Source organism: Dioscorea cayenensis, chromosome 7 (assembly GCF_009730915.1).
Source record: "Dioscorea cayenensis subsp. rotundata cultivar TDr96_F1 chromosome 7, TDr96_F1_v2_PseudoChromosome.rev07_lg8_w22 25.fasta, whole genome shotgun sequence".
Taxonomy (NCBI): Eukaryota; Viridiplantae; Streptophyta; class Magnoliopsida; order Dioscoreales; family Dioscoreaceae; genus Dioscorea; species Dioscorea cayenensis.
This window is the reverse complement of record NC_052477.1, coordinates 1,726,780-1,739,679: the sequence shown is the minus strand read 5'-3', so window position 1 is coordinate 1,739,679 and position 12,900 is coordinate 1,726,780. Positions and strand designations below refer to the sequence as shown.

Genomic DNA, 12,900 nt, shown 5'->3' with positions numbered 1-12,900 from the left:
GAGCAGACTATATATAGTCAAATTTTGTTGTCAAAGATTTCAATATCTTTTCAACAATAGCCACATTGTTTATCTTCTCCCCATAAAAACACATATTATTGGCTAACCCCAAGGTTCTTGCAAAATAGTTGTTAACAGATTCGTCATCCTTCATTTGTAGATTTTCAAGATCCCTTCTCAAAGCTTGAAGTTGTGCACGATTCACTCTTGATGAGTCTTGATATTTTCTCTTCATTGAATCCCAAATATACTTAGAGGTTTCTTTGCAAAGAATCGTCTCCAAAATAGATTGATCAGTGGCCTGAAATAAGTAATTCTTCGCCTTCAAGTCTTTCAACTTTGATGCCTCAAGTTCCTTCCATTGTGCTTCTATAGGTACCACTCCAACATTCGAGGTTTCAACTCCAAATTCAACAATATTTCAATACTCTTTTAATTTTAAAAAATTTCCCATCAACATGCTCCAATGATCGTAGTGACCATCAAAACGTGAAATAGATGGTTGCACAAAATTGTCGGCAGACATTGTAAATTTCTTCGCTACAAACAACTCTCCCTTTTGTTGAAAACCCGACTCTTGATACCACTGATAACTTAAAAAAAGAGATGAAAAAAATTGCATACTTTATTCATAACCACTGAAGCTTTTATAGAGGCAAAATTTTGAAAAGATAATCTTCTACTAATTTGAATCTTAATCAACAAACAGCTAACTTAAATATTTAAATAAAAAATATCCTAACTAAATTAAAAATAAACATCATTATCTCAACACTTAGGCACATGTAGTATGCCGCATTGCCTCTCGTGCTAGTTTACCCCATATAGTAAATCTTTAAGGGTTGTTAAACCACCAAAACTAATGCACCAACATACTTATCTATCTTTTTGACAACCCTTTATAGGGCAACGTTTCTTACTTTTATTAAAAAAAAAAAAAAAAACTTTGCATTCCTATTATTTTCATTGCATAAATTATTCATCTAAATGAAATATTGTGATTTTTTTTTAGAAAAAGTAGATAAACACATTAATTTAATTAAAAAAACACAAACACACAAATACAATAATAGAGATAACAACACAAAATCAGTCCACTGGACATGGACATAGAAAGATTAAAAAAAAATAATAATTTGGACCACTCCTTGGGAGCAACTGTCATTCTTTAATAGTTACTTCATCCTACCGGTCTCCTGTAAAATTTTCAGCTAGGTTTTTATCAAAGACCTTTTCATTTTCACAGTCTGAGGTGAGTTTGTGGATTTAATCAAGCCATAATCTTGAGGTGGGCATGGCTTTAAATGCCTAATGTACCCCAAAATAATGGCTTGGGGAATTAGAGGTTTAGAAGCATCGTAGCAGGCTATTGGCACTATTTTCTGGGTCAGCCGAAAAACCTTTAGTTACCCTAGCTAGGGCTGTAGAGCTTCAGGCCCACTTAAAATTGATTTGGGCTTCATGATGGGCTATGGTCACACAACTTGGGTCGGCATCAAGTTGGGCTCATCTTGTTTGAGAGCAGGTTCAAATTAGCTGCTTTTAATTAAGTTAATTTGGTTCATTAGTGTGAAACTGTTTAATCCCTGCAAGCTTGGCATCATAATCCAGCTCACCAGTTATCAACTCATTCAAAACGGCCTTAGTTTGATTTAAAATCATTGTCAATGTTGGGCCCAACAATATCTGAGACATTAGAAGCTGGGTCGGGCAGAATTGGAGGGGTGAAAGAGCTTGAACAGATCCAAGTTCATTCTCACGGTTGTTTTTCTCCAATGATGGGATGAAGGTCCAGTCTTCAATCCTGTGGTTTTTCTCAATTGAGTTCTCCATGTTGAAAAGTTTAGTGCCCTATATTTGTTTCTTTTGTATATCAAGTCCATTGTTAATTGTTGAAAGTGTTTTCTAATTGATGTATTAGTTCTTAGTTTATTTATACAAGTACAATGAGAAATTAATCATAGTGATTAATTATGAGATTGATATAGTCTACACTTCTCTATATATATATATTACAAATAAATAATTTGTTTGCATTTTTAACTGATTATTTAATTAAAAGAAAAAAAAGCCTCTGCCATTTGTAGATGACTCGCTAGTCAGAATGTTTTGGCATCTAGCCAGTGCTTGAATCAGTGCATGCGTCATTTTGAATTAGTGCATTCTTATTTATCTGTAAATACAAATTTATATATTTATTTATTTATTTTATTGATAAAAAAGTAAGAGGTAACAAATGCGAACAAACGGAGGAGATATGAAAAACAAAAACACAAGAAACAGGATGGAAGTATATGCAATCTTGTATATGCAGTAGTTTGTTTTTTAAAAAAAAAAAAATGAATAAACCATTTCAATTAAGACAAAGCAAGTGCACAGCAATTCTCTACTAATCAAAAAGTAAAAAAGGCGAAAGATAAACAAAGAATAAAATTACAAACTCCTAAATATGATACAACAATAAATCCAAAACAAACGACAAAAACATAAACAAAACACGGAAAACAACAGGCTTCTTCGAAACCCAACAAAGAAAATCAACACCTAACCCGTGATCGATCGGTCCTGCGCCTCCGCAGCCATCGTACCACCACTAATATACCTCCATGTGCTTTTAATTTTACCTCATTAATTTTTAAGCCTTTGGATGTTTTCCGTGGCTGTGCTGAGGTCCTCAAGACACCGCTCCACGTTCCTCAACAAATCCTGAAGACTTATCTGTAAACATCTATTCTCAGTTTCAATCCTATCCATGGCTGCTAACTTTGCCGCTTCCTCATCATTCCCATGATCAGCAAAGTTACTAATATAAACATCCACCAGCTTATGAACACGCGCTTTAAAGCCGTTGATCTTTTCAATGTCTCTTGAAGCTTGCAGCATGCGGTCTTTAATTCTGCGATGCTTATCAATGGCTATCATCAATAGATCAACATTGTCTATCTTGTTTTTAAGGGAGTTCTTACGCTTTTCAAAACAAAGGTTGTTAATCTTACTTTCCAGTGAGTCAATCCCCTTGCACACCACAGGGCCAATGACAGCGGCAACCAACGGATGGTTACCCACGTAAGAAAGCACCGAAGAAGTGATTTGCAATCCAAGGCTGATCACAAAGAAAACCCATTGTGCAACTGTATTCCAACGTTCCACCATTTTGAGATCTTCATCCAGGATGTTTTTAACACCTGAGAACTTGTCGGTATAGGTATTACAGCTGTCCTCCCGTTCGCATGAGCTGTTAAGATTATTTTCATGGAGGTAAGTGTTGCACTTGGCTTTGAACTTTTGCAAACTCATGAGGACGGACGTGTTGGGCTCGTCATTTCTGAAACGGTTGACGGCTTCTTCAAGGAGATCGGCGGAGGTGGATTGGTTCTCTCTGAGTTGTTCTATGAAAGAGCTTAAGACGTTTTTGGCAGGGGTGCTGAACTTGCGATAATCTTCCATTAAGGAATCGACTTTGGGCGTGATCTTGGGGCCGAAGCATTTGCGCAAGAATTTGCGAATTTTGGATATGATGCACCCCATGCATGATCCTATTGCTCTCCTTCACTAACAAAACAAACAAAGGCTTTAGAGACGAAAATTTTTGTCACTGCTACAAGAAAAATAAGGGTGTCAGAACGAAAAAATCCGTTAAAAAAATAGGAGTTTCAAATATAGAAAATTTCATCAAGGCTGCAAGAAAGAAGACGTCTTACAGATTAAAATTTCCGCCACTGCTACCAAAAAAAAACATGGATCTCAAAGATGAAAAATTCCGTCACTAACGAATTCAAAACTCAGATTTTTTTTCTTTTTTTTTTTTACGCTTTTGATGCCATATTAGAGAAGTAATAATTACTTCTTAAGTACTATTATAATAGTACTTAAGAAGAAAATTTTATGTGGCTAATTAAATACTAACCAATTGTTACAAATCTCGGATTATATATGAATGATTATTAGAGTTTAAATTTAAATAAAGAGAAAACGTGTAATATATTTTAACATTTATATTGGTTTCAGTTTATAAACGACATTTTTAGTCAACTTTATCTTATTCTTTTTTTTTCTTTTATGACATATACTAGTTTCATTCCACAGACGGCATCGCTAGTCCAAAATTGTAACTCATCTAACAATTATATATGAGTTTCTTCATTAGATATGTATAAAAATTTTGTGGTTACATTTAAAAAATAAAAAAAAATTATGTGGCTAAATACTAACCAATTGTTATAAAACTCTGAAATTAAGACTATTCAATGGTAATGTTTTCAAGAGGAAGATGCGTATTAATGAAGTTGGTTTCAAATGCCAAAGGATATGAAAAGCCACAAATCACTTCAAAAATCGGTAGATACTATATAATTCCCTAATTTGCTGTGGATGGTTTACCATTTTAATAATTTCAATATATATTTGCTTGAAATAAATATTGATCATAATTTTTAATTATGATAAAGCAGAAATTAGTAATTAAGTACTATTATATATACACAAGCTTTTCATTATATTTTTATAAAAATTCTGTGGTTATAATTAAAAAAAATCAAAAGTTTATGTGGCTAATTAAATACTAACCAATTGTTACAAATCTCGGATTATATATGAATGAACATTAGAGTTTAAATTTCAATAAAGAGGTAACGTGTAATATATTTTAACATTTATACTGGTTTCAGTCTACAAACGGCATTGTTAGTCAACTTTATTTTATTCCTTTTTTTCTTTTATGACATATACTAGTTTCATTCCACACACGGCATCACTAGTCCAAAACTGCAACTCATCTAACAATTATATATGAGTTTCTTCATTAGATATTTATAAAAATTATGTGGTTACAATTAAAAAATAAAAAAAAATTATGTGGCTAAATACTAACCAATTGTTATAAAACTCTGAAATTAAGACTATTCAATGGTAATCTTTTCAAATGGAAGATAGGTATTAACGAAAGTTGGTTTCAAACGCCAAGGGATATCAAAAAGCCACGAATCACATCAGAAATCGGTAAATACTATATAATTCCCTAATTTGCTTTGAAGGGTTTACCATTTTAATAATTTCAATATATATATATATATATATATTTGCGTGAAATAAATATTGATAATAATTTTTATTTATGATAAAGCAGCAATTAGTTGTTAAGTACTATTATATATACACGAACTTTTTCATTAGATATTTATAAAACTTCTATGGTTATAATTAAAAAAATAATCAAAAGTTTATGTGGCTAAATACTAACCAGTTGTTACAAATCTAGGATTATATATGAATGAACATTAGAGTTTAAATTTAAATAAAGAGGTAACGTGTGATAAATTTTAACATATATACTGGTTTCAGTCTACAAACGGCATTGTTAGTCAACTTTATGATATTCTTTTTTTTTTCTTTTATGACATATACTAGTTTTATTCCACACACGGCATCACTAGTCCAAAATTGCAACTCATCAAACAATTATATATGAGTTTCTTCATTAGATATTTATAAAAATTATGTGGTTACATTTAAAAAATAAAAAAATATATGTGGCTAAATACTAACCAATTGTTATAAAACTCTGAAATTAAGACTATTCAATGGTAATGTTTTCAAGAGGAAGATGCGTATTTATGAAGTTGGTTTCAAATTCCAAAGGATATGAAAAAGCCACAAATCACTTCAAAAATGGGTAGATACTATATAACTCCCTAATTTGCTGTGGAGGGTTTACCATTTTAATAATTTCAATATATATTTGCGTGAAATAAATATTAATCATAATTTTTATTTATGATAAAGCAGCAATTAGTTGTTAAGTACTATTTTATATACACGAGCTTTTTCATTAGATATTTATAAAAATTTTGTGCTTATAATTAAAAAACAATCAAAAATTTATGTGGCTAATTAAATACTAACTAGTTGTTACAAATCTCGGATTATATATGAATGAACATTAGAGTTTAAATTTAAATAAAGAGAAAACGTGCAATATATTTTAACATTTATACTAGTTTCAGTCTACAAACGGCATTGTTAGTTAACTTTATTTTATTCCTTTTTTTTTCTTTTATGACATATACTAGTTTCATTCCCACACGGCATCACTATTCCAAAATTGCAACTCATCTAACAATTATATATGAGTTTCTTCATTAGATATTTATAAAAATTATGTGGTTATAATTAAAAAATAAAAAAAAATTATGTGGCTAAATACTAACCAACTGTTATAAAACTCTGAAATTAAGACTATTCAATGGTAATGTTTTCAAGAGGAAGATAAGTATTAATGAAAGTTGGTTTCAAACGCTAAGGGATATCAAAAAGCCACGAATCACTTCAGAAATCCTTAGATACTATATAATTCCCTAATTTGCTATGGAGGGTCTACCATTTTAATAATTTCAATATATATATATATATATATTTGTGTGAAATAAATATTGATAATAATTTTTATTTATGATAAAGCAGCAATTAGTTGTTAAGTACTATTATATATACACGATCTTTTTCATTAGATATTTATAAAACTTCCGTGGTTATAATTAAAAAAAAATAAAAGTTTATGTGGCTAAATACTAACCAGTTGTTACAAATCTTGGATTATATATGAATGAACATTAGAGTTTAAATTTAAATAAAGAGGTAATGTGTAATATATTTTAACATTTATACTCGGTTTCGCCTCACAAACCCAGCTAGTGGTGTCAAATGGGTCATGCTCGCCCTGGCTGCACGACGCCCTCAGATGAGTCTGGGGCCGTGCTTGGCCCAAGCACTGGGCTACAAGATCGTGCTCGAGCGTGCACGCCCATACCCCGGGCCATGTCGAGTTAGAATTTGCGTCTACCGGGCCGAAGACGGCTCGCTGGCCCGCTTCAGCCAACATGGCCCCAGCACCTAAACGTAAGTTTTTTTCTTTTTAAAAATGGTATATTTTTTTGTTTTTTTAGTCAATAAAGCTTTTAGTTCTATGTTTTTAAATTTTAGTATATTTTTTTATATTTTTTTAGCAATTTTAGGGTATTTTTTTATATTTTTGGGGTTTAAAATAAAAAATATAAATATAATATAACCTGCGGCCACGTGGCACGGGCCGACCTTGTGAGTTATTGACCGTGCCGGCCCCAAGCACGATTTCAGACGGGCTGCGGCCGGCCCGAGCACGCATAGTGCATGGGCCGTGTGGGCCCGGGCCGGGTCAGCCCGTTTGACACCACTACAAACGGCATTGTTAGTCAACTTTATTTTATTCCTTTTTTTTTTTCTTTTATGACATATACTAGTTTCATTCCACACACGGCATCACTAGTCCAAAATTGCAACTCATCTAACAATTATATATGAGTTTCTTCATTAGATATTTATAAAAATTATGTGGTTACAATTAAAAAATAAAAAAAATTATGTGGCTAAATACTAACCAATTGTTATAAAACTTTTCTAGTATATGTCCATCAAAGCTTTTCTATTCAAGAGTTTAAGAAGTTTCTAGCAGCGCTGCTGATATTGCGATACTCTTCCATTAAGGAATCGAATTTAGGCGTGATCCTGCAGCTAAAGCATTTGCGGAAGCATTTGCCAAGTTTGAATAAGTTGCACCCCCATGATTCTCTTCCTCTCGTTCACTACTAAAATAAACAAAGGTATCAGAAAATGAGACATAAAATTTTATCACTACTACAAGAAAATAGGGGTTTCAGAGAAGGAAAATTACATCAATGCTACATGAAAGTAGAGATTTTAGAGACGAAAATTCTGCCACTGTAACAAGAAAATAGAGATCTCAAATACTTGAAAATGCCATCACTGATATGTTCAAAGCTAAGTTTTTTTTTTAATGCTTTTGATGGCTTAGGGAAGAAGCAATTGGTTGTTAGATACTAATATATATATGAGTTTCTTCATTAGATATTTATAAAAATTATGTGGTTAAAATTAAAAATTATATATGTAGCTAAATGCTAACCAATTGTTATAAAACTCTCTGAAATTAAGACTATTTAATGGTAATGTTTTCAAGAGGAAGATGCGTATTAATTAAAGTTGGTTTCAAACGCCAAGGGATATGAAAAGGCCACGAATCACTTCAGAAATCGGTAGATACTATATAATTCCCTAATTTGCTATGGAGGTTTTACCATTTTAATAATTTTAAAATATATATATTTGCGTGAAATAAATATTGATAATAATTTTTATTTATGATAAAGCAAAGGAATACCGAAATAATGTTTACTTTATCAAGTTTGGTAAGCATTCCTATTGGAAGATCTTCGTTGTCATAGCATATGTCCATTAAAGCTTATCTATTCAAAACAATTGTAGTTAGATATATATTTTGTGTGTGTACTACTATACAATTTGGAACTATAATGTGGTATTAGTGACCTTTTCCTTGCCGTTGTCGTCTTTTCCAAGTGCGTTCCAAAGTGTTTGTTTTAGTTGGGGAAGTTCTTTGGTGAAAAGTAGTGTGTTTTGATGTTTTTAGTCTAAAAACATAAGCACGTCGGTGTTTAGACCATGTTTATGCTCATGCTTTTTACATGAGAGTGTTTGACTTGATTTTGGAGTAAAATTGGCCAACCTGTAATAAGCACGCCCTGAAGCACACCCTGAAGCACACCCCTGCTTTGAAGAGCACGACTCTGCTCGAAGACCACTACCTGTGTTGAGTGTTTTCTGAAATTTGAAAGATTTGCACGAGGTAAAGCACACATGTGCTCTTTCTTGAAGCACGCCCATGCTTTCCTGGCGACGTCCATGCGTGCTCTTTTCTGAAGTACACCCGTGCTTTTCCCTAAGCACGCTAGTGCTTTTTGTGAAGTACGCCAGTGTTTTGCCTTTTCCAACTTTGATTGAAGGGGTTTCTGAGTCTTTGTAAACCCTAACCCTTTTCCATTTCTTCCCCCTTCTTCCTCTCATTTCCTTAATGTTTTTTTGGAGTTATAAGAGAAGTTTCTAGCCTTGTTCTTCCAACATAGGAGCCAAGATTCATCCATCTTTCCTTTGAAACTTTGAGGTAAGCCCCCATTTTCATGTTTTTCCTTGTTGTTGAGGGATGACAGCCTAAGGGTTTGATTGTTGGCTTGATCCATGTTCTTCTTGTTAGTTATAGTTTTGATAACTTAAGAGTTTTGTTTTGCATTGTTTTAGCTTCCTTGGATTGTTGAATCCATGAACCATTTCTTGCTAGGTTTCTTGATTACTGTAGTGTTACTGTAGCACTAGTGAACCTTCCTTGTTTACTTGTTTCTTTGGTTTATGTTGAAGCCAATCATCCGTAGAAACTTCTTGGAAACCTTGGTAGCCAATTCTGAGACAACCCTAGAGTCGACTTAGGGTTGCTCGTCGATTAGTGAACCTAGGGTTTCCTTGGTTGTGGTTGACTTGTTTTATTTCTTATTGTTTACGTTGGTGCTTTGGCTAGGCGGTGAGATCTCAGCTCGAAGAAAGGAACTGGCGGAAGATTAGCGTGCTAGAAATTTAAATCGCCTAAGAGTGAGTGGGTTTATGTTGATGCACATTTTAGTAGAATTTGATTTAAATGCCGTCTTTGTGTGATTTATGATTGTGTCCTGATTTTATCGTATTCAATTCGATGTGTTGATCTATTTGGATAAAACTTTACTACTTTTGATTTATATTTGGAAAACTCTTAATTGGTTGATCAAAAAGTATTATGCCATTATTGCCTCACGCTTTGGAAATTAAAAATGATCTTTGAAAGCATGTTTTATTTGTTGTTGAGCTTTTTACCATTGAGATTTGTTGAATCGGGCTTTTCATCCCGAGTTGGGGATGGTGTCTTGATCCGGACCGCATGCTTGTTATGCATATATTGCATTTTGTTGTGCTTCCACATGTTTTGATGGTGACCAGGCGGAGCCTTGCCCTACTATTGTAGGCAATCCTCACTGCCAACCTGTTGAGGTGGCGTGAAGACCCGAGTTTGTTGTCCAGTTCAAGTGGCATGTAGAATCTTGAATGGATATGCATTGAGAATCTGGAGTCACCATATCGGTCTTGGTGGGCCAACATCAAAGTTATGAACATTTTGATGGCTCTCACCAAGTCGCGATGGCAGCTAAGTTTGAAAGCGTTTTTAGGCCATTGATCATTACTTCGAGATGGAATTTTCGTATTTGAGAAGATTTTTGTTTTCATGTGATTGGGTTTTTGAGTAGTATTCTATTGTATACTTGTTAAGACATTGTTTGATGTTAGGCTTATCTTATATGTAATATTGAACTTGAGTTATACATTTGTGGATTTTTTTTAAAATTGTTGAAACATTCATTTGATCGAAAATGGGTATTTTATGAGGTTGATTGATTTGATTCTTATACCTTGCGTTTATCTGTACTTATGTGAAATGTCAAAATTCATGTTTTAGTATGAGATATTGTTTAAGAAAATTCTTTGGTTTATTTGACTATTCTGCTAAAACTATGCTAACCCATTCACTAAGTGACTTAGGTTACTCACCCCCTACCTCCTTTCCAGGCTTTAATTTAGCAAGCAGTAGTATGGCTGTGTAATGAACTGTTGGCATTTATCTTTATATTTCTTGTCTTATGTATATTTCTTAAAGAACATTTTGCATTGTATAAGAACATGGATCCACTAGTGTATTTGCTACTCTATGTGTAGGTTTCATATGTTGTTTATTTATGTTGAAACCTTGTGGTATTTATGATCAATATGCTTCTTGAATTTCATTAATAGGTTTGATGTTGTTGCTTCTTCTGTGTATTAGATGTATCTTTAGTCTTGTATATCTTCCTGTGTAAGTGTTTTTTGGTTAAGTGGTATTGATTCGGGTTTGTGCTAGCCTTACGACGACTCGAGAGTAGAATGGTGAGGTATCCCTCCTCGGGTCATTGTGGTGATTGTCGCGTCCCGGGGCCGCAAGTCGGGGTGTGACATATGAAACATACCTATAAATATCCTAGCTATATAGCATTTGCATTAAATTTGTTAGTATAAAATCAATGTTGAAGTAAGCACGTGCAATTCTATTCAACTAAGCCAGACTCCTCCATAAAGGGCGTAAAGCCTATTATCTTATGCACCAACTAGTAACAATAAGTAAAAAAATCGAAATGTAAGTTTCTTTGATTAAGATTAAAGAAATATATAGAGAAATAAACTAAGTGATGTTAAGCATAGTTTTTATTTTTATTTTTTAATAATCACTTACATCAAAATCTATTCCAACAAAAGTCAAACCGATAATTTATGCGGAATTTGAATCAAACATTCCTAAAGTCTTACGATTCTAAGTATCACTGCTTGAATTAGTATGCCTTCAACCAATTCTAAAAAAAAAAATTTCCGTACACATTTTTTATCACAATATAATTAATACAAAACTCAATTATTAAGCTTTTAAATTTGATAAAATAGATTTAAAAAACATTTGGCTACTTGGTTTTTCACTATTTACAAATTCATCTAAATAAGAACATATCAAACATATATGATATTTACAACAAAATAAACACAACCAAACAATAAATGAATGGACAATCAAATCATAAAAAAAATAAAATAAAATAAAAAACTATGACAAACTAAATAGTAACATTATAGGCACAGGCGAGCATAAAATTCTTTTGTGAAAAATAAAGTTATACTGAGAAAAGAAATTGCATGAATTGTATTGAAAGAGAAAACTAATCCTAAAATTTGTTATTTATCTTCATTAAAATTTATTCAATATGAATACCTCCATCATTTAATTTCCTTTATTTTCATTTTTTAATTTTTTTTTCTACAATAGAATGTCCATTTCCCCATCTTCCCATAAACCTAACATTTATGTATGTATAATTTAATAAATATGAAATTATTCGTATACCATTTTCATTTTTTTTTTAATTTTAAAAAAATGCTCACCAGTATATCATGCTAAGTTTGTTGAGATTAACTATTAAGATTTAGGTTGTTTTATATATGTACCACTATAATTGTTTTTCTATAAATTTGCAATGCTATTATTTTTTCACATATACCGTTGAAGCAACGAAATTTAATGTAATTATTTTCATTTTTCAAAAATTATCAATTTTAATTGGAAGGTGTTGTTAAATACTTAATGTTAAATCAATTTAATGTAATGATCTTAACCAAATTAATTCCATTAAATATTTTTTATAACAATAATTAATTTATAACATAAGGTTTTATAAATAATATCTTTTAATTGAATTCACCCTATTCACTTAATTATAATTATAAGGATTTTGATAGGTATAATTATTTTAATAATTTCCAACATTTAATACAACGCTAAATAATTTTAAAAATATAGAAAAAAATTTCAACTTTTCAAAATTTTAGAAAGAAATTTCATTTTCTAAAAATTACTAGTTTCATTAAAAAAAATCTTATTAAATATTTAATATAAAATTAATTTAATACCTTGACAATTAATGTCATTAAATCTTTCATATTCATAATACATATTTAATATAAACTATTTAAAAAAAATTATTTTCAAAATTCTAGAGCAACTTGTACAACTACTTTAAATATATGCACAAATTGTATCAGCGCATGAGTCAATGAATCAATGCATGATACAAGGACATGTGTGTTAATTGCACTCTTTTTTTAATATTTTTATTTTCTAATTAAATCAACATTTTCTAAAACTTTCATAATTATTTAATTTGGACCAGAAAAACAACTTATTAGAATTCATCGTAAGGCCGGCTCTCAGATATATCAAAGGTCAAAATATCAAATTAGTCCATGTATTTTGCGTTTTTCATCCTTTTAGTCCCCTTAAAATAAAAATCGCCTTTTTAGTCCCCTCAGATTGCACATTTTTTTAACTTTTTTTGGTCCCTCCATCTAACAGACGTTGGTTAGGCCGTTTGTTGGCGCTGATGTGGCAACATTAAC

At 31.7% G+C, this 12,900-nt stretch overlaps 1 protein-coding gene across 3 annotated transcripts; it reads right to left on the bottom strand.

Moving 5' to 3' along the window:
* Positions 1-2,504: 2,504 nt before the first annotated feature.
* LOC120265631 lies at positions 2,505-4,045 on the bottom strand. 3 transcript variants are annotated; one of them, XM_039273582.1, is made up of 2 exons: positions 3,702-4,045; positions 2,505-3,598 (listed from the first exon to the last, which is right to left on the bottom strand). In XM_039273582.1, the coding sequence occupies exon 2, from the start codon at positions 3,526-3,528 to the stop codon at positions 2,629-2,631; it is 900 nt and encodes a 299-aa protein (XP_039129516.1). In that variant the 5' UTR covers positions 3,529-3,598; positions 3,702-4,045; the 3' UTR covers positions 2,505-2,628. The 3 variants fall into 3 exon arrangements, with proteins under 3 accessions (XP_039129516.1, XP_039129515.1, XP_039129514.1); XM_039273581.1 differs by having other exon boundaries at positions 2,505-3,595; XM_039273580.1 differs by having other exon boundaries at positions 2,505-3,552; positions 3,702-4,044.
* Between the last annotated feature and the right edge of the window lie 8,855 nt (positions 4,046-12,900).